General features: G+C 42.0%; 1 protein-coding gene and 1 long non-coding RNA gene across 4 annotated transcripts in view; one reads left to right on the forward strand and one right to left on the reverse strand.

Annotated features, from left to right (window-relative positions):
* Nucleotides 1-22876, forward strand: part of GADL1 (glutamate decarboxylase like 1) — a 103403-nt gene that overhangs the window by 29460 nt on the left and 51067 nt on the right. For all 3 annotated transcript variants that reach the window (XM_082193453.1, XM_082193452.1, XM_082193454.1), the window contains exons 9-11: nucleotides 9284-9400; nucleotides 13533-13597; nucleotides 13862-13943. In XM_082193453.1, coding sequence (XP_082049579.1) covers nucleotides 9284-9400; nucleotides 13533-13597; nucleotides 13862-13943 — 264 coding nt within the window. The remainder of the gene's footprint in view (nucleotides 1-9283; nucleotides 9401-13532; nucleotides 13598-13861; nucleotides 13944-22876) is intronic.
* On the reverse strand, nucleotides 10097-20221 carry LOC309515596. Its single transcript, XR_014212551.1, has 3 exons — nucleotides 19470-20221; nucleotides 13712-13765; nucleotides 10097-10449 (listed from the first exon to the last, which is right to left on the reverse strand). It is a non-coding gene; the product is annotated as an uncharacterized lncRNA (long non-coding RNA).

A 22876-nucleotide genomic window follows, 5' to 3' on the forward strand; every position in this document is an offset into this window, starting at 1 on the left:
AAGCCGCTTATCAGCTGATCCGATAAGCCGCTAATAGCGCTAATCCGCTAATCCGTCAATGGGCTTTCTTCGCAAGACGAAAAAACCGCTAGACAAAGAGAATCACAGAACGGATTCTTTTCGTCTTGCGAGGCACCACTGTAGTGATCTGGCGAATGGCTGGGCTGGATGGCTGCCACCTGGTGACTGACCAATGCTGGCTGGTTTCGGGCAGGTGCGTCCTAGGGGTGGGGTGGGCCCAGCCGGCCAATGAGTGCCGCCCTGGCCCGCTCCCAGGGGGATAAATCGTGGCCTGCCCTGGCTCTCCTCCTCAGCCTCTTTCGTCGGATCATGCATGTGAATCTTGCAACACAACGCCGCGAGGTTTGCAGCTGCAGCTGCTGCTCAAAAATTGAGAAGGTGCATTAAGGATAATATGATGGGCTGTAAAGATCTGATCGGAAATGAATTTTGGAAGCTTATTTGTCTCAGCTTGTATTTTTATATCACTGTATATACAATTATATATACAACAAACACATATATATGTACAAATAGGGCGATACTACATTGCAATGGTGTATATTTTGTATAGTATGCATATATTTCTTTTTTAGCGGTGGTTGAAAGGCTGTGATGGTCACAACAACAAAAATCATAAATTCGATTTTTGGTGGCGTTGTTAGAATGGGAAAAGGGTGAACGAACGTGAATGAAAGTTAAAACAGGGTAGTTTCTTGTGTTGCAAATGTTTCAGGTCCAGTCTGCTTTGCCACAGATTGCACGGTAAGTCGTGAACCAGCAGTGTGATCCCCAGGTATTTTAGTTCATCGCTTAAAAAATAATAGCGCTAGAACTCACAAAATGGCATCAAAGAATAACTCTTGCACTGCAAACCTGGGCCATTCTCATTATGCTTCTCACTGAGATTATATCTATAATTGTGCTCAAAATTAAGGAACATCCCAGCTTTAGTAGGCCAGTAGTATCTTCAGGATACAGTATATGCTTAATGACTATGGCATTTTATCAGACATTTCATTCAGTTTGGGCAGATAGGAGAAATGTGGAATAGAATTAAAATAAATCTGTTCATGAATAAAAGATCAGCTGCTATTTTCTGGGCAAAACAACTATTGACAAGCAAACAGCATTCCCTTCATTGTTGAAATTGATTATTGATGATAAAATCTCCTTTGATTTTAAAGTGAAAACAGTACTTGGCTATAGCTTCTCGTCTTGCACTCTTCTTTTAAAAACTATCCTTGCGGATGCGTCTATCTGTGCTTAATATGGTTTCATTTCCTTGAAGTGAAGACTATAAGCATTTGAAATGTTCTCTTATCTCATTTCATGTTTGCAAGTGTCTCTGCTAAGTTCCATTCAATAACAGTGTTTGGTGTGGGAGGCGTCATATCTATTCTGCTTTGCTGTGCAGTGCTTCACAGATTGCAGAAAAAAATTGGTGCCTGTGTTTTCACAGGGTATTCACGGAACAGATTCATAATGTTTGGAAGGAGATCCATAGATGCAAAGACATGGGAAACATATTTTTGGTTCCTCAGCTCGTGATAGTCTCAAGGGCAGGTTCCTGAATGTAGCTTCCTCTTCAAACATTAGAGAAAATACAAGATGGATACACAGTCCAGTTATGGAGACCTTGCCCCATGAAAACAAAATTTGTTATGGTGTATAATTTGTTCAACAGGTTTTCCTATAAATGCAAATTTTGTGAGGGTTTTTTTTCCCCCTCAGGTACTTTTATGTGCCGAATAATATTTTTTAAAGTTGCAGAACGGTAGAAACAGAATTAGTATGATACGCACAATCTTGGTCTGGCAGAAATAGAGGCTTTAAAATAGTAAAAGAAGCAAACTGCAGCTTGAAATAACGTATTTTTTGCTCTATAAGACTCACTTTTTCCCTCCTGAAAAGTAAGGGGAAATGTGTCTGCGTCTTATGGAGCGAATGCAGGCTGTGCAGCTATCCCAGAAGCCAGAACAGCAAGAGGGATTGCTGCTTTCGCTGCGCAGCGATCCCTCTTGCTGTTCTGGCTTCTGAGATTCAGAATAATTTTTTTCTTGTTTTCCTCCTCCAAAAACTAGGTGTGTCTTGTGGTCTGGTGCGTCCTATAGGGCGAAAAATGTGGTAGTTTTTATTTTGATCCTATCGTTTTCATATTGATTGGCCTTGATGGTTGTAATATCTATCTAACCCTCCCCCATCCTCACCCCACAAAGGCTGTAGTGTCATTACCATTTTTTGTTGTGGGATTGGGTAGAAAAGAACTGTTGTGTGTATCTTCATGATGGGATATTCTGTCTGTGTTGTAATGGGTTAGGGCTGCTCCCTAACACGGTTTCAGAGTTCTTCATTTGTTGCAATGCGCACACAGAGCTCCCTGCTTTCTCATTCACTTCAATGGAGGAACAGCATTTTCTTTTCTTTTCTTTAAGGTATGTGTACCCCCTCCTTTCCCAAAAGAGCCTCAAGGCAGCTTGCAGTAAAAAAAAAACAAATTATAATAAGCCACAATAAATAGAACAGGTAAGAAGCAATTTGCAGGCGCCAGTGAAGCGAGCTGAGAAAATATAAATAGCTCCAGCACTATTAAAAGCATCTGAGAATAGCATAGACTTTGACAGGCACCTAAAGGACAACAGTGGTGGTGCCAAGTGAATTTGGGTGCCACCACTGAAAAGGCCTTCTTGAGTCACCTCCAACTTTTGAAGACATGGACATCCAGGGGAGGATTTCTGAAGAGAATCTGAATTGGTAGAATGACCCCTCTGAAAGAAGTTGGGTTTTTTTATATCCAGATCCTGGTCAGCCACTTAGCTTTAGTGGTGAACATGACAGACCCTCCCAGTGTCCCTATTTTCCAGGGACGTCCCTGACTTGGAGAATGTCCTGCTTTTCTTTAGGATGTCCCTATTTTCACTGGAGAAATGTTGGAGGGTATGGAGTTATCCAACTTCCGAGCTGTCTGAAGGCAACCCTGTACAGTGGTATCTTGGTTTGCGAACTTAATCTGTTACAGAAGTCCGTTCTTAAACCAAAGCGTTCTGAAACCAAGACGTGCTTTCCCATAGCAGCAGGGGACCCAATTGACAAATGGAACACACTCAACAGGAAGCGAAACATGTTCTTATTCCAAGGCAAAGTTCACAAACCAAAACAACTACTTCCGGGTTTGCAGTGTTCTTAATCCAAGTTGTTCATAAACTAAGCTGTTCTTAAACCAAGGTACCGCTGTATAGGGAAGGGTTTTTTTTAATGTTTAAAGTTTTATAATGTTTTTATATATGTTGGAAGCTGCCCAGAGTGGCTGGGGCAACCTAGGAAGACATGGGGTGGGTGTGTTTATAAATAGTAAAATTATAATTATGGAACGGAACGTCCCTATTTTCCTCAGAGAAATGTTGGAGCGTATGGCATGAGCACTTTGGTTTGGGTCCAGAAGCAAATTGTTCAATCTGTGAAAACATTCACTAGATGCTGGCTGTGGTGATCAGCCCCTGTTAATAACTGGGCCATTATACTCTGCACCAGTTGAAATCTCTAGGTGCTTTTCAAAGGCAATGTGTCATTCTCTCTACAAATCCTTCTGTCTGTTTGAATAAAGCTGCCGGTGAAGCTACCTTTCCCCAGAAGAAATCACTGGACTGCAGCAAGTATGATTTTATTTTAGCCTGACATTCATGGAAGATTATGGTTTTAAATTCATATTTAAATTATCCAGAATGAAGTGTGGAGAGAAAGAAGGAAGAGGGGTGGGGAAGCCCGTTTAATGCACGGGATGTCTCCCCTTCCGTTCCTTCTGCCCGAATGCATGTCAATATCATTGAAGCATTAAAAAAATATTTCCCACTGAAAATGCGTTTGGCAATCATTTCAGCTAGCTCCAGAGTCTCATGGCAAAGTGAAAAGACAATTTCTGAGAAGTACTCCTCCTTTCCCCCCAATGTTAAGCTAAAAACCTATTTAAAGTCTCATCAAAGCCAAAAGAATCCAGTTTAGTGGGATTTATGAGGCTGTTCCATTGGCTGCAGGAGAAATTATTTTGTGGTTCTTTTTTTGTTCAGCGTTTTAAGTTCGTAACCTGAAAGTCACTTTAATCAATAGTTCAGCGTAATGAAAACTTACAGCTGTTGCTTTGGGAGGAAAATGTTACTTAGCTGGGTTTTTTGTGTTTGGCTTTTCAGGAAATAGTGTTTCTTAAGATATTGCAGTGAGAAGAATTTAAAAGAAAGGTCCTAAGTACTGCAGATGGTTAGGTTGTTAGCTCCATAGCTTCAGCATATGTATAAACGCAATATAAGGCTCCACTCACTCCTGTTCACAAACAACTGCATATAATGGCCTAGTTTGCACAGTACAGTAAATGAAACTCTGACTTTCTGGGACCGCAGAAAGATGCAGGCTCCCAGATAAGAGTTTGCAGCTTCTTTGTTTCTCCCCATTTCTTTTTGCTCCTGCACAACACGGAGGTAAGCCAAAACTGCACTTACTGCAAGTGTGGGGAATCTTTGACTTTCCAGATGTTGTTGAACTATATCTCTAGCAAGCATGGTCAATAGCCAGGGAAGATGAGATGTAGAGTTCAGCAACATCTGGGCAGCCAAAGATTCCCCATGCCTGGCTTAGTATGGTCACCTGAAGAAACCTTACTACAGCTCATGATTAGTGAGGAGAGAGCTTAAATATGAGACTCGGTTCAGGTGACACACTAAACCATGGTTTGCACGGTCCCTGTAAACCATAGTTTGGCCTACTGTGTTGTGTAAACCAGGCCATAGCGTGCACTTTGAAATTTTAGTTTTAGTTCTATACGGCAATTGAGACTCATGCCTTTGGAAACAAATAACAGAAACCCTACTTCCTGTTGTAAGTTTAATACTTTGGGTGGAAAGTCTTTTCCAGCATATTGATGAAAACTTGCGTGATAACGATGCCAATGTTGAGACAGAGACCCAACGAGTTTATGCACATCAGTATTATCTGATTTTTGCTTTCCAACTGCAGCCCCTAACGTTTTGTCTGCTGCTACTCCTGAAGTGTGGAGAGAGTTGGGTTATGGCACACAATGGTCAAAAGGGGCTACTTCATAGCCCTGCTACGTATTCCTTGTGTGACCATTTGGACCATAGGATGCAGCTACCTGTTTACAAATCCTACCTAGTAGCAGGGCTTTCCCTCCCTCAAGATCCCACCCATTGTGATTAATATGTCATTGGGTCAGGGCTCATTCATAACTGTAGTTCTGGAGGGGTTTGCATGTGAAGTTGCCACACATCCAATCCCTGCAGTCTACTCATCCCAGTAGCTTCAGTCTATGGTGGTTCCACACCTTGTGCCTGGTGGGATATGTGCTTTTGGTGTGTCCTGCCCCTCTGGGCCTGTCTTGTCCACTTCTCATGCACATGGTCTCCTTCTACTGCGTGGGAGTTTGCCGCACATACATCCTGTCCTTTGGTAGACCTTCTATTCACATTTGGCGGCAGATTCAGATTGTTGATGGCAGGAAAAATAAGCACTAATTATGTAATGCAGGTAAGATCCCCTGAGAGGTGAGGAATCTCTTCCTTGCATGAGTAGCCTCCTAGCTGAGCTAATTAGTACTATCATCAACTGAATGTTGTTATTAGCATTTAATACCAGGGACTCTTCTTACTCTTAGTTCAGAAGAAAGTAACAGGGAAGGGAGAAAGATAGCTATGCTATAGAAAGGCATGGCTATGGCGAGGTGATAGTAGTAGCACCCTACCTAGTTATGCTGTCATCTGTTTACGTTATGGTCTCTGACAACGGTGAAATTCGAGGCTACACTATGCATTTCTTTAAATGTGTTAATACTCAAAAGGTGCTTATAACAGTAAGTGCCTCTGGTTCATTATTTGAGAAAAGGTTTGTATACATCTTGAACCCATACCACTCCTTGCTTTGCCGCTCCCATCAAGCTTCCAAATTTACGTGGAGAAAGAGAAGAGGAAGGGGGCAGCAGCAGCAGCAGCAGGGGCAATGGAGCTGTGTTGTTGTTGTTGTTTAGTCGTTTAGTCATGTCTGACTCTTCGTGACCCCATGGACCAGAGCACGCCAGGCACTTCTGTCTTCCACTGCCTCCCGCAGTTTGGTCAAACTCATGTTAGTAGCTTCTAGAACACTGTCCAACCATCTCGTCCTCTGTCGTCCCCTTCTCCTTGTGCCCTCCATCTTTCCCAACACCAGGATCTTTTCCAGGGAGTTTTCTCTTCTCATGAGGTGGCCAAAGTATTGGAGCCTTAGCTTCACGATCTGTCCTTCCAGTGAGCACTCAGGGCTAATTTCCTTAAGAATGGATAGGTTTGATCTTCTTGCAGTCCATGGGACTCTCAAGAGTCTCCTCCAGCACCATAATTCAAAAGCATCAATTTTTCGGCGATCAGCCTTCTTTATGGTCCAGCTCTCAGTTCCATACATCACTACTATGAAAACCATATGTTTCTGCAAAATAGGGCACAAATACTACATTCCCCAGTGCACCATTTGTGCACCAGGTCCATTTGTGCTCAGGAGTTATCCTTCATACAATCATAGTTGGAAGGGTCACCTAAGTGCCAACACCCAGCAATGCAGGAATCTCAACTAAAGCATATGTAACAGATGGCCACCCAATCTTTTCTTCAAAATTTCCAAGGAAGGCGAGTCCGCCACCACCCGAGGAAGACCGTTCCACCCTCAAATGGCTCTTACTGTCAGAAAGTTCTTCTTGAAGTTGAGTCGGAATCTCCTTTCTTCTAACTCAAATCCATTGGTTCAGGTCCTAGCCTCCAGAGCAGGAGGAAACAAATGTGTTCATCTTCCGTGTGACAGCCCTTTAGATATTTGAAGATTGCTATCATATCTCTCCCCACCACCAGTCTCCTCTTTTCCAGGCTCAACATACCCAACACCCTCAACTGTTCCTCATAAGGCTTGGTCATCTTGGTCACTCTCCTCTGCACATGTTCAGCTTGTTGATACAGTGGTGCCTCACAAGACGAAAGTAATCCGTTCCGCGAGTCTCTTCGTCTAGCGGTTTTTTCGTCTTGCGAAGCAACCCTATTAGCGGATTAGCGCTATTAACGGTTTAGCGGCTAGTAAAGGCTTAGCGGCTTAGCGGCTAAAAGGCTATTAGCGGGTTTTTCGTCTTGCGAGGCATTCATCTTGCGAGGCATTCGTCTTGCGGGGCACCACTATATTCTTCTTAAATTGTAGTACCCCAAACTGGACACATCACTCCAGGCATAGTCTGACCAAGGCAGACTGGAGCTTTACTGTGACTTCCCTTGATCAGGACACTATACTTCTGTCCCCACAGCCCAGAATATCATTGGCCTTTTTTTGCTTCTGCATCAGACTGTTGACTCGTGTTAAGCTTGTGGTTTACTAAGACCCCTAGATCCTTTTCATATGTACTACTGGCAAGCCAAGTGTCCCTCACCTTATATTTGTGTAGCTGGCTCTTCCTGTCTAAGTGTAGAACCTGACATTGCTCTCTATTGAAATTCATTTTGTTAGTTTGGGCCCAGTTCTGCAATCTCTCAAGGTCCTCTTCAATCCCAATTCTGTTATCTGTGGCATTAGCTACCACCTCCCCAGTTTGATATCATCTGCAAATTTTACTAGCATCCCCCCAATACCTTTACAGTGGTACCTCGGATTAAGTACTTAATTCGTTCCAGAGGTCCGTACTTAACCTGAAACTGTTCTTAACCTGAAGCACCACTTTAGCTAATGGGGCCTCCTGTTGCTGCTGCGCCGCCAGAGCACGATTTCTGTTCTCATCCTGAAGCAAAGTTCTTAACCTGAAGCACTATTTCTGGGTTAGCGGAGTCTGTAACCTGAAGCGTATGTAACCCGAGGTACCACTGTATTCAAGTGCTTTATCAGGCATAGGCAAACTCAGCCCTCCAGATGTTTTGGACTACAACTCCCATCATCCCTAGCTAACAGGACCAGTGGTCAGGGATGATGTTGTAGTCCCAAAACACCTGGAGGGCCGAGTTTGCCTATGCCTGACTTTATAAAGACGTTGAGCAACAACGGGTCCAGGACAGAACCATGCGGAACCCCAGTTCTCAGTTTTTCCCCAGGATGATGAGGAACCATTAGTGAGCACTCTTGGGGTTTGGTCTATCAACCAGCACTGGGACCCATACTGAACCTCCCTCCTTGGTGGGAATGTGATATTCCCTTGAGGAGCTGGAGGGCACTCTCCCCTTATAGTGGATAAATCCCTTTTGTGCTCACTGGCTAGTGCATTTGTGTTCGGAGTGCTCACAAAGAATCAAGGCTCTTTTGGGACTTGCAATGTGATTCTCGTGCACCCCCTAGTTACTGCATGCAATGTGACCTTTAGGGGGAAAAATCTGAAATAGCCCCTCGGATTTCTGATCCAGATCAGGATCATTGGCACACAGGAAGGGGATGGTTTATTATTTTTACATTTAAAAGCAGTTGACCCTTGTCTCCCATGCTGTGAGCTTGCTGAATATCACTCTTTCCCCCTGAAGCAAATTGCAATCTGGGGAGGGGGGCAGGTTTATTAGGACCATAGCAGTGGAGGAAAGGTTTGGGTACTCAACCCCCACATGCCTCAGTTGCTGGTTTTGATTCACATTAAATTCAGAAAGGCATAAATGCCAGGCACAACTTGTCCCTTACAGAAGAACCCACTTCTCCTTTAAAGTTGACCCAACCAATCGGTTGAAATATCTTAAATATTGCAGTAGTCTTGTGCCAGGCTGGCCTTGCCTTGCCACGAAGCAGAACCTGCCAGCACCATCAGCTTATTTTCTGGGGGTGGCGGGTGTTCTTTGGTACCATCTGAAAGGCAGGAAATTGTCAGTTGTTTATTTGGTTATATTTTCCACTGCTTGGGAGGGTGAACCATTGCTTAGGCCGCAGTTTGGATTTTCCCCTTCAGGTACCGCAAATGTCTTAAGCTAGCCCTGCCATAACGGAAATCTTTCCAACCTGAATTTAGAGAAAGAGAGGTAATCTGTTTGCTTCCAGTGACATATGTGTAAAAATGTTGGGACCAGACCGCGAGAGAGCATTGATCATTGACAGTCGATGTTTGACACTCTGGCACTTAAGTAACCCAGGTTTTTCCAACGTTTCGGATAGAATACTTTTAAAAGACCAGTTTGCTGCTGAGAATGTAAAATGTAGACATTGTTAGCCTTGTCCTAGATTCCCAGACCTTATTGTATTTAGCATGTCGCCCTCACTGGAGAATTTGAACAGTGCAAACAATCTTTTGTTTTGGATCATTCCACAGGGTTCAGCACCATTTTTTGTCAGCGCTACAGCTGGCACCACAGTCCTGGGAGCGTTTGATCCTCTGGATGAAATTGCCGACATCTGCGAGAAACATGACCTTTGGCTGCATGTTGATGTAAGTTAGTTTTATTAACATTTGTTCATTGTCTCACTTTATTAAGCCTTCCTTTTAACCGCGGAGCCGTTCTCACACATGCTGGGGGGGGGGGGAGTGCAGCTGATTTTGCAAACCCAACTAATGGTGTTCTAAAAGCCGAACTACATTTTGTTTAATGCATAAATCTGTGGACTGTCTCTCTCTCTGAAGAGTTCAGAGTATCTTTATTTTGATGTAGCTTAGCTTGAGAGGTTATTTTGCCCAGACATATTTGGTAACTTTCACTGTCTAAGCCCTGTACCACATTACATTAGTTTTTCATTGTGTAATATTAAGAGCTTGCCTGCATAATAATAATAATAATAATAATAATAATAATAATAACCCCAGCCAGAGCCAGCATCAGAGTGGCTAACATCATATAAATAATACAATAAAACAGGCAATAAATTGACTAAAATGCATCCCAAAATTAATTCAAATAAATTAAACTTAAAACTGGACAAATGACAATCCTCAGGTTAAAATTGAAAGCGATTAGTACTCACCAGGACCAACTATTTCCACTGATATTATAAAGACCTGTGAGCGGGCTGGGAACCCTCCTTCGTGCTTCTTCTTATACAAAGAGAAATGTCTCAGACTGAACCCTGACCAAAGGCCTGGCGGAACATCTCCGTCTTGCAGGCCCTGCGGAAGGATGTCAAATCTTGTGAGAGAGAGCGTTCCACCAGGCCGGGGCCACGGCCGAAAAGGCCCTGTCTCTGGTCAAGGCCAGTCTAATCTCTATGGGGCCTGGATTCTTCAGGGTGTTGATTTTTGTAGACTTGGACTTTTCCTCAAAGGTTGTGTTGGCTTCGACATAACATAACCTTTTGTTTTATTATTCCTCCAAGGTGCTTGTGGTTCTTTCATAGGCTCCTTAGTGGAAGAAGGGGAGTTTGAGGGGGACTTCTTCCAGGCACTGTGTTCCCCTTCCATTATGAGAGGATTAGGGGAAAGCTCTGAAGCCTGAAGACTGCTTGCCGCCTCCCAGTGGGAGCAATTCCCCATGTCTGTTCGAACTCCTGAAAAAATTAGTCAGAAAATATTAGTCTGGTTGGCTGAGCCATTGGTCTCCTGAGTTCAGGACGATGGTGGTTAGGAGGTTATTATCCTATTGTTTCGTGAATGTTGAGTTATTTATCCTAAATATCTAGAATGACTCCAGGATTTCCATTTCTGTGCCGGTGGTATTATCCTTTAGCAATACATTGTTTCTCTGTGGCAATTCCTTTAAAAAGAATTACAGTGGTGCCTCGCAAGACAAAAAGAATCCGTTCTGTGATTCTCTTCGTCTAGCAGTTTTTTCGTCTTGCGAAGCAAGCCCATTGACGGATTAGTGGATTAGCGCTATTAGCGGCTTTTAGCGGCTTATCGGCTTATCGGATCAGCTGATAAGCGGCTTAGCGGCTTAGAAAAAGGAGGGGAAAAGAAAAAAAACCCCAGCAGGAACTCGCAAGACATTGTCATCTTGCGAAGCAAGCCCATAGGAAATTCGTTTTGCGAAGCACCTCCAAAACGGAAAACTCTTTCGTCTAGCGAGTTTTCCGTCTTGCGAGGCATTCGTCTTGTGGGGCACCACTGTATACTTTTCAGATATATACTTTTCACTGATTTCAGTTTTAAAACTTAAATTCCTTCCCTTCTTTCTGAGGTTCCTTAAATTTATTTTTAATATCTTCTGCAAATCCAAATTAACCTACTCATTTATTTATTTATCTATCACACACACACACACACACACACACACACACACACACACACCCTTATATAGCTGCAGGTTATTACAATAATCCTGCCAGTGTTCTTATCTGTTTACAATTTATCTGTAAATATCCAACAAACCATTTCCATTCTTTTATATATATATAAAAGTTGGTTATCATGATTTCTTCCAGTAGGTTTCGCTATGGGAATTCCAGCACAGTTCTGTTTGCTTAACATCTAAAGATTCCAAAACTGTATGACTTGCAGAAATATCCATTCATGGTGAATGACTAAATAATTTTCAAATTACCTAAGTGGTATTACTGTAGGCTTTCAGTAAAGCAGTTTTTGCAAACACAGCTAAGGAGGATTAACATAACATGAAAGTTTGGTAAGCTTCCCCCACCCCCACCCCCCCAAAAAAACTGAGAGTTTTTGCTATTTTCCTGATCTTCTTGCAGATGGGTTATTGGAAATATGCAAATCTTTTTGTTGTTAAAAGTGCCTTCTTTCGGAATCAGTGAGCTGTTGATTGCTTGGCAATAATGCCTTTGATAAGGCTCTTTATTTCTTCAGAGTAAATCATTTGGAGAAGCTAAAAATAAATTGCTTCCCTAATATTATGTTTCATGTCATCGGCTGATCTAGCTGTCGTAGGGATGTTATTTGATTCCCTTGGGAAGAAGAGGCACCATTCATAATTGTGGTGGGAAGATTTCTCTACAGAGTTGGCCCAAGTAGTCTCTTTGTGTGTTTAAGGATGTGGAAAAATGTCTTCCAGGTATGAGCTGATCCCAGAGGGACGGATGCAGAGTCTATCAAGGGCATGTCTGCTGTAATTTATCACTCTCTTCTGTCCGGGCCTCCTGAGAAAAAGCTATATATAAAATGTGCTAAATTTGCAGTGGCTTGGGAACACATTCAGATCACCAAATATAGGCTGTTATTTATGACCCAAGGCTATATGCAGCATGATCCTATATGTGTCTGCTCGCTTGTTCCTAAATCCCGTGAAACATCCTTTTCTGCTGAAACGGCCTTTCACCTTCCACATGTTCTGAATTCTCCTTGTGCAACTAGAATACTTATGAGTATTCCACAACTTCAGAGCAAATTCCATGATGGCATAGCAGCTTCAGTGGTGGCTGTGTGTGTTGTCTGATTATTTTATAATTTATTAAATTTATTTATTAAATTTTAATTCTTCCCTTCCTCCTAAAGCAGTCCAGGGTCGCAATTATTCCTGAAACTGACAATAATTCCAGAACCTCCAAGTGTCCCTATTTTCCAAGGACAGTCCTGGATGTAAAGAAGCCGTCCCAGTTTCTGATTTGATCCCAGAATGTCCCTCTTTTCCTTAGTAAGGTAAAGGGACCCCTGACCATTAGGTCCAGTCGTGGCCGACTCTGGGGTTGCGGCGCTCATCTCGCTTTACTGGCAGAGGGAGCCGGCGTACATCTTCCAGGTCATGTGGCCAGCATAACTAAGCCACTTCTGGTGAACCAGAGCAGCGCATGGAAACGCCGTTTACCTTCCCACCGGAGCGGTACCTATTTATCTACTTGCACTTTGACGTGCTTTCGAACTGCTAGGTTGGCAGGAGCAGGGACCAAGCAACGGGAGCTCACCCCATCGCGGGTATTCGAACCGCCAACCTTCTGATCGGCGACTCCTAGGCTCTGTGGTTTAACCCACAGCACCACCCGCGTCCCTTTTCCTTAGGACGTCGCTATTTTCATGTTGGAAGGTATGGGGTTATGCAACCCCTAAGCCAAAGAGATAACTAACTAACTAACTAACTAACTAACTTCCCTGCATAGGGAAGTTTTTAAATGTTTAATGTTTCATTATGTTTTTACATAAGTTGGCAGCCGCCCATTTTCATTGAAAGAATGTTGGAGGCTATGTAATATCAAGTTAGATAGAATAATTGCTAGATTTCACTCTGCTTGAATGTATGCAACAGATAAAGAGATGGGAATCTAAATCTTCCAGAATTCATTTTGAAGATTCTCACTAGTTATGGTTAGTTTCCATGATTACGCATGTAAACAAACACCTTTGGTTTTATTCAGCTATTCAGTGTTCCGTAACTTCGTCTGCTGGCAGAACAATAGTAAAATGTTTCTAAAAATTTCAAACAAACTTTAGACTGATGTACGTACGTATATAGCTCAGAGAAGGTACTTAACAGCGACATACTATGATTGTGTAAGCGGGGCCTTATTCAAGCCAGTATATACGTCTTCTTTTGGATTCTTTGAAATGAGTGGCGCAGTCAAGAGAATCCAGTCTGTACCATCCCTGCCGTCTAAACTTTTAAAACCCTCTAATGAGAGTAATAATTAAATTATACAGTGCTGAACTAACACTTTATAACTTTTAATAAATATCTCCACAGGCATCATGGGGAGGCTCAGCTTTGCTGTCAAGGAAGCACCGCAAACTTCTGCAAGGCATCCACAGGTAGATGACGTTTAATTTGGAATGGGGATAATTAAAGTCAAATGCAAGCATTTTTGAAGTCCCATTGACTTCATCCCATTGACATCATTTCTCACTGAAACCACAGACACTCACGTTTCGTTTTGGATGGATTGTGTCATGCTCACTATGAGGATGGTGATTGGAAACCTGGAAAAAAAATGAAGAAAATTCTTCTTTATCATATGCAGTCACACTGCAGTTGCAAAGTAATTTTCTGCTTCTTTCCATTTATCACTTTCATAGGGCTAATTCGGTGGCATGGAATCCTCATAAGATGCTAATGGCAGGAATCCAGTGTTGCGCCCTTCTGGTGAAAGACAGTTCCGTAAGTCTTCTTTTTTTAATTTCCCAAATGCAACTGAAGTGTGTTTTTGCTGCATTGAGAAAATAGACAGATTAACTTAGGTTTTCCAATACAAAACCATAACATTGCAGACAATGCAAACAGTGCATAAGGGGTGACGGGAAATACCTGATTTCTGCATGAGAATGACACCCAAACTTCTACTTATTTGCCAGTACAGTGGTACCTCGGATTAAGTACTTAATTCATTCCGGAGGTCCGTACTTAACCTGAAACTGTTCTTAACCTGAAGCACCACTTTAGCTAATGGGGCCTCCTGCTGTTGCCGCGCCGCCAGAGCACGATTTCTGTTCTCATCCTGAAGCAAAGTTCTTAACCTGAGGTAATATTTCTGGGTTAGCAGAGTCTGTAACCTGAAGCGTATGTAACCCGAGGTACCACTGTATTTTAAAATTAGCAGCTCTGATGAGCTAATTTAGGATTGTGCGCATGCCCATTTCAAGTAGTAATAGATTAAGGTAAAGGTAAAGGGACTCCTGACCATTAGGTCCAGTCATGGCCGACTCTGGGGTTGCGGCGCTCATCTCACTTTACTGGCCGAAGGAGCCAGCGTACAGTTTCCGGGTCATGTGGCCAGCATGACTAAGCCACATCTGGCGAACCAGAGCAGCACACGGAAACGCCGTTTATCTTCCCGCCGGAGCCGTACCTATTTATCTACTTGCACTTTGACTTGCTTTCGAAATGCTAGGTTGGCAGGAGCAGGGACCGAGGAACGGGAGCTCACCCCGTCACAGGGATTCGAACCGCCGACCTTCTGATCGGCAAGTCTTAGGCTCTGTGGTTTAACCCCCAGTGCCACCCGCGTCCCTTAGCAATACACTGCATGACTTTAAATAGGTTTGGATCCGGATCAAATTTAAGAAATGTATATTGGAGCCTACAAATATAGATACAGTTAACATTTTATCATTCTCTTTGAAATTATATATATATATATATATATATATATATATATATATATATATATATTCATTCTTTTCCAAATCAATGGGATTAGGAAGTGTTTAGAAGTTAAATGCATTAGTGGGCAAAAAAATGACTTAAATGAATAGGACTTAGGAAAATATGGGAGGGCATGTTGGAATGTCATTGAATTAACAAAAAAAAAGTTGGGGGAAGGTGAGAGGGTTTTTAAATTGATTGAAATGGGAAAGTAAGCGCTTGGGATGCAGAGGCAGTGAAATGCAGAGATTAGTAAATCCATTGTAAAAGCACAGATCAATCAAAGCAATTGCTGGGTGTCCTCTTACGTTGACAGGAAGCGCTGGGGAAGATCACAATGTCTCCCAGGCTGTCCTGTTAAAATAAACCTTTCCCTAAACGAACCCTATCACCACAAGCTTGCATTTTAGTGTCTGCCTGTTTAGCTAGGAGAATCATAACCAAGTCGGCTGGCATGCAGCTTTTATATGTTTGAGGTCCTTTAGAAAATAAAATGTTCACTGTACTGAAAAAACATGATATAGATGTAATGTCATTAAAAAATATATACCAAAAGTTGATGTTTGATAGCATCTTCAAATCACAACATTGTTCATCATAGGGTGGATTTGACTTAAATCAAATCGATTTAAATCACGATTTAAATCACTAGTCAGTAAGACTGGATTTAAATCTTTTTTTTACAGAAAGACTCATTCTTGCTGGTATAATCTTAATATTTACAACCAGATATAGGTTTCATTTTTGGAATAATAAATTTTCAGAGTAGTTTTTACAGTTATATCAAAAATTACTGATTTGTTTATACTATTAGAAATACATTGACAGAAAATTATGAAATTATTGTGAGTTTTAGTAAGTTAACTGCTTATATTTGTACAACTTTTCTGCTGTACTTTAATGTAAGGAGAAAAATAATCATTTCCTTAATAACAATTTATACAATTTATTTAACTAAAACAATAACAGTATAGCATATGTATCCATATTTGTTAACTGATGTGGTTAAACAGTTTTTTTAAAAAAACTTACTGCGTTTTAGCGCACTTGAAAAACTTAAATCATTTCCTGATGAATAGCTTTTGGACGATAACATAACTTAAATACAAAACTATCTTTAGGAAGATTTTTCCTCCAAAAGCATTTTATTTTAAAAATCTGATTTAAATAAAGAAAATCCAATTTAAAAAATAATAATCATTGATTTTTATCCACCTTGGTTCATCAAATATATAAAGGTTCCAGATTTCTGTAAATTCAGCGACCAGGTTATTTTTTCATATGATTAGTTGGTAATTATTTTGGACCCAGTAGATCTGTCCTGGCATAGAGCAGAATGTACATATAGAAATGAATGAATATTCACTTTTGGCAGGGGAAGATGTTTCATGCACATAGTTCATAATGTACCGTATTTTTTGCACCATAACACTCACTTTTTTCCTCCTAAAAAGTAAGGGGAAATATCTGTGCGTGTTATGGAGGGAATGCCTACGGGTGGCATGCCTATGGATTTTCCTCCTCTAAAAACTATGTGCGTGTTATGGTCGGGTGCGTGTTATAGAGCGAAAAATACGGTACATGAATTGTTCATCAGCATCGTAAGGAGCGTTGTAAGCTCCTGTTTCGGCAGGCTTTGGATAGCACGTTAGAATCGCTGAGTTTTCGTTTACATCCTAACTCTACGTCTGTATACCCATATACCAGTGGCTAGGCAGATGTGAGATACTCATGCACTGGTGTACAGATACAAAAGAACAAAAAGCATTATGTGGAAAAAGAAAACATAGTTATGTATCGAAACACAATATGGCTCAAGCTTAACTGACAAGGGTGACAGAAATCGCATCAGGAAGTCTGCTCCACGACTTTGAAAGGCCACGTTCCACACGGGAGAATAATGTTTGCAAACCGGGAAACCTTTCCAGTTCCCACGTTGCATAATTAGTATTCCGAGACACAGTTTCTCAGAGAACTGCTAATTTAGTTTTCTGCAGTGTTGAGGTCGTAGAGGGGGGAAAAAGATGAAGGGAGTGATGGCAGGTGGGCAGCAATAGCCATGGAATCAAAACAAGAAGATACATCCATGGCCACTGTAAGGCTGGGTTCATACGTATACCCCCGATTCTTCATTCTTCATCCAAAGTTGCTTACAACCAAGGCACTTGCAAAGGAAAGATGGGAGGAACTTTAAGGTATACAGTATTTTGCGAAGATACCTGTTTCCATACTTGGAAGTGGTTGAAAGTACACACATGTTGAATTCCTGCAGTTTTGAGATAATTATCTAAGTCAGTGGTGTTGCGTATTTAGCAGATTAATTGCGCTGCAGAAAGTGTGCTGGGGAGACCACACGTTCAGGAAACAACGAAGAAACGCAAAAGTATCTTTTGCTTGGCTTTAATTACAAAAACAAAAACTCCTCTTACATTAAATCTATGAGTATGACCCATCCATCGACCCATTCACCAGGGTACTGAGAGAGGCACACGTTGCTCTTTATATACTAGACCCAATTGCTGACACAGCTTAATTAACACAATTTAACAGCATCTGCTATACAATGAACCTTAATATTTAAATAAACCATTCAACAAGTGATGTCCATTTTTTTTCCAAAGAGGGCCAGATTTGATGAAGTGAAGGGCCGTGAGGGGCGACTAAAGGGCCAACCAGTTATTGACCTGTTTTTAGGATTGAAGTCGTTGAGCTTTTTTTAGGGTTTTACCCCAGGAAGTAAACTGCCACAGGGGCTGGATTAAACCAACCGGCAGGCCAGATTAGGCCCCTGAAATGGACTATGGACATGCCTGATCATAAAGATATATTCACCTATCTTTTCCTTCTTTTTGCCATTCAATCTGCAGGCTCCATTTCCTGAGTCAATGTTTCGATTTCTTCGTTTATTTCCTCTTGGGTTAAGGTTAAGGGGTTAGGACTTGCCTCAGGCCGCCATGAGCTCACTGCTGAAGTGAGATTTCAGCCAGAGGACTTGGTGGCTCCAAGCTCATTTCCTGATACTGCAACCCACAAACATAATAGGGAGCCAGACACATTGAATACATGAAGCCTTAACTTCCAGGTGACATGTCTAGGATTGCATTGTTAATCACTCTACTGCAGCCATCCATCTTCATGAGGAAGATTAGTCGCTTCTTGCTGGCAAAGTGTTGCTCATTCTTAATTTCCATGCATAATTATTTGTCAGTTTGCTGGGATGGGCTGCAATGTTTAGTCAGTTAATTGGTTAGGTGAATTGTTTGAAAACAATTTGATTGACTGAAAAAAAAGGTCCTCAGTTAACCCGGCAGCAAATCTCGTAATACTATTATAATACTACTATAAAAAACCCTGTAGATGAAAAGGCCCACCTGTCAGCTCTAAAAAGTGTAGATAAAGAGAGGCATTGCTTCCCGGGTGAGAGAGAAGAGAGAAGTTATTCTTCCAAGATGCTACCTGCTGTGATACATCATCTGAAAACAGAGAATGTGTCTTGTTTTTTCATTAGAACTATTTTTCAAATACAGTGGTACCTCAGGTTAAGTACTTAATTCGTTCCGGAGGTCCGTACTTAACCTGAAACTGTTCGTAACCTGAAGCACCACTTTAGCTAATGGGGCCTCCTGCTGTTGCTGCGCCGCTGGAGCCCGATTTCTGTTCTCATCCTGAAGCAAGGTTCTTAACCTGAAGCACTATTTCTGGGTTAGCGGAGTCTGTAACCTGAAGCGTATGTAACCTGAAGCGTATGTAACCTGAGATACCACTGTAACGCAAACTTATATGCATCAAGGTCTAAAATCCTTGCTTAATCAGCAGAGATTTCGTCCATCTTATGACAACCCTGGTTAAAATCACAGGATCAGGGAAGTTGTCACACAAATTGCTTAGAATTGTGGTGCCCATGGAGTCTCCGCAAACCACCCATTTGTGAGATGTCAAACTGCACATGGATATTAAGTGTCTGCTGAAAACTTTCCTGTTCTGCTAGGCAATTAAGAGTACACCCCCACAATGGTCAGTTGGTGTTTGTTTTTAATTTCTTTCTGCTGTTAACTTTTTATGATTTTATCGACCGGTTTTTCTGTTTTCATACTGCTGTAAACGGCTGTGATCCCCCCCCCCCGATACAGTGGTACCTCAGGTTACATATGTTTCAGGTTGCATACGCTTCAGGTTACAGACTCTACTAACCCAGAAATATTACCGCGGGTTAAGAACTTTGCTTCAGGATGAGAATAGAAATCGTGCAGCGGCAGCGCAGTGGCAGCAGGAGGCCCCATTAGCTAAAGTGGTGCTTGAGGTTAAGAACAATTTCAGGTTAAGAACAGACCTCCAGAACGAATTAAGTACTTAACCTGAGGTACCACTGTACAGCGGTATATAAATATTATTATTTTTAAATCAATAGATATATAAATATTCTCCTAGAGACGTCCATTGATCTATCTATCTTGTTCAATGTCAGGCTTTGGGGAATTCTATCCCTCCCCTGGTCGCAGCAAGAAGCACAGAAAATATAGAAAAACAAAGAAGAGTTCTTACTTAATGAGTTTATTCAATCATCACAGCGAGAGATGAAGGAAGGCAGTCCGTCTCCCGTTAATGGCGTCGCTCCAACTGAACTCCTTCCCCCTCCCTTCCAAGCAACAGCACCTCCCCTTATGGTGGCCGCCAGGGGCTAATTTTCTCTGAGTCTTTTGCTCTTGCACTCTCAACGAATGCCGAGTTCTGGGAAAAAGGGGTTCAGAAATACTCTCCAGTGAGAACGTGTCAGCTGGCTGCTCTGCTCTTCCCCCTCCTTTCTTCCAACTCTTCTGTCCATCTGTCTCTGAGCTGTGACCTTCCTCCAACCACTGCTGTAATTCAACGCTGCCTTCCTCTTCTCTGGAAGCTTCAGGAGAAATGGGGCTGCGACCTCCACCATTCCTCCTCCATCTCGTCCCCTTCAGTCCAGTCCCTGACATTCAAGGACATAGTTAAACTGGTGGAATTTGCTTTCATGTGATGTAGTGATAGGTGGATAGATGGATTTTAAAAGGGCTAAGAAGACAAACCCGTGGAAGTTAAGGTTATCCATGGCTGCTGGTCACAATGGCTGCATGCTGCCTCCAGGATGGGAAGGATGCCTCTGAATGCCACTTTCTGTGGAACTGTCGGAGAGGGATATTGCTATCATGTGCTGTGTTTGGGTCAACAAAGGCAACTGGTCGGCCACAGTAGAATCGGGATGCTGATTTAGAATAGGGGGTGGGCAGGCTCTTTTGTTACATTGCGTATGGGTGTTTTGCATCTTTTAAACCACCTCCCTCAGTGATGCTAAAGACCGATTGACATCCAGTCTTCTCTCTCCAATGGCCTCCCTAAAGGATTGTTAAAATTTTCCCTTTTAGGACTATAAATGGCTCCTCTCTTCCTTAAAGTAAAGGTAAAGGGACCCCTGACCATTAGGTTCAGTCGTGGCCGACTTGGGTTGCGGCGCTCATCTCGTTTTATTGGCCGAGGGAGCCGGCGTACAGCTTCCGGGTCATGTGGCCAGAATGACTAAGCAGCTTCTGGCGAACCAGAGCAGCGCACAGAAACGCCATTTACCCTCCCGCCGGAGCGGGACCTATTTATCTACTTGCACTTTGACATGCTTTTGAACTGCTAGGTTGGCAGGAGCAGGGACCGAGCAATGGGAGCTCACCCCGTCGCGGGGATTCAAACCGCCGACCTTCTGATAGGCAAGTCCTAGGCTCTGTGGTTTAGACCACAGCGCTACCCACACCCCCCTCTCTTCCTTAAGTAGCTTTAATTGTCAGAAGCTGTCTGGCTAAAAAAAAAAATTTAAGCTGTTTGTACTTTTACTATTGTGTGCTGTTTTAGTGCTTTATAGCTGCTTTAGGTAATTATTATTATTGTGAATGGTTTTAGAAATGCTTAAGTTATTGTTTTAATTCACTTTGCTTCCTTGTTGAGGAAATGCGGGGTATAAATGTTTTAGTAGATGAATATTGAAAAGATAGATACACAGAGAGGAAGCCTGTTCCAACCTGTCAGTACCCATAGATGAGAAAATTGGCTCCTTTTCAATCCAGGACTTGTGTTTTGTACATGATGCTGAATAGCTTGTGTCTGGTATGCATATGTTTTAGGTTTTGCCTTGACATATTCCCCCCTCTGTTTTATTATAAGCTTGACAGAGCTATCTGTGCTATATTGTAATGCAGATTAAAGGCTGTACATTCAGTTACAGAAATACAGACACTTTCATTAGGCATAATGTCAGAGTCCTTGTAAACCCTTTTCTGCAGCAGACAGGCAAGAAGAGGTGCAGAGAAGTGCCATCAAATACTAAACTTATTTTCTGTCTGTTCACAGTGGACATCTTCTATATTCAATTTTAAAGTGGATTGTGTGCTCCGTTGTGAGATGATATTCGGCAATATCATTATGAATCGGTGTGCGGTTCTATAGCCTTCACGCTCTGCTGGGAAATTGGGCAGGATATCTTTAACCTGAACACTGGCTTGCAGGCCAATTATATTTCCAAAAGCAACTTATTGGACAGAGCTGAATCAGAATTGAAATCGCCCCCATTACTGGCTTTAATTCTCTTTTCTAGCTCTCCTGTTTCTCCCCAGCGCCCTCTGACTACATGCTTCCAGTGACTTTTTTGCTCAGCGCCTCTTGCCCAGTTATCAATCTGTATCCTTCTCCCACAACTTTCCATTCTGACCTGTGTGCCTCTAATGCATTTCCAAATATTTCCATACTTCCATATGTGTGCAGGATTTCATAGTCAAAACATTTGGTGTTCCTTGGTGCAGAATTCGTACCTGATTGATGCAGAGACTTTGCTTCTCATCCTTTTACACTTTCAAGCCCTTCTCTATCATTTCTCACTTTTTCATGTGCCCAGTTTTGTGACTCAGTGGTCAGAACTTAGCAACTTGGGAAACATGGGGACCAGTAGCTCCCTGAGTGATCTTCTTCTTTGGCGATCACTCGTAGCCAAGTAAGATTGTCTTCCATAAACACGGTTTTAACAATGAGTCCGTAAGTGACTGTGGAGGCCAATTCTGGATTCACATGTCCTTCCACATTGGTTTTTTCTTTATTTTCCTTTTACAGTATCTCGCTTTCTCTTTCTTTCGGTTTCTCCTTTCCTTGTCTTTTTCTCCCTTCTGGCTTTGTTCTCTTTTAGACGAAGTAGCTGTTTTATCTTAGTGTGTTATAAAAAAGATACTTTGTAATGGGCATGTATTTTTGTATAACTTTCAATAAGTATCAATAAACATTTTTTTAAAATTTATTTTTTCAAGGATAGTTCGGTGAAGATGTAAACTCAGTGTTGGGCTGCTGTGAAAAAGGCAGATTCTATGCTAGGGATCAGATATTCAGAGCTGGTGTAGTTTGGTGGCTAAGATGTGAGATTTGAATCTGGCCCATAGTTCACATCTGTCAGAAGCTACCTGTAATTATTATTATTTATTGAATTTATATACCGGCCTATACCCAGAGGTCTCATCAATTTGATTTTTTTTTTTTGGGGGGGACATTTTCTGTGCACAAAAATGATAGTAGCATTAAATATTCCTCTGCTGACATTTCAGTTGAGGTTCTCTGCTGAAAAGGTTTTTGTACAAGCCCACAACAGTTATTAGAATGTTATCTGTGGATCCCTAAACCTAATTGTTAAGTTCAAGACGTAGTCGTAGAAATCCTAGGTTAATAAAATGTTATAGTTTGAGGCTGGGGATGGGAGGGCCTTTCTTTTTCTTCTTCCAACAATCTTCTGTACAACCATGCGAGGAAATACCAAAGGTTAGACTGTCAGAATCCTAAGAAAGCTTCTGAAACCAATAAAAATTGCATAGCAATTGAGACATCTCACCTTTTAATCTGAGCAGCTTATTTTTAGCCCTGTGTTTCTCATTCCTTCAGCTTGCTCTTTACATACCTATATT

Source organism: Podarcis vaucheri, assembly GCF_965113315.1.
Source record: "Podarcis vaucheri genome assembly, chromosome: 12".
NCBI lineage: Eukaryota > Metazoa > Chordata > Lepidosauria > Squamata > Lacertidae > Podarcis > Podarcis vaucheri.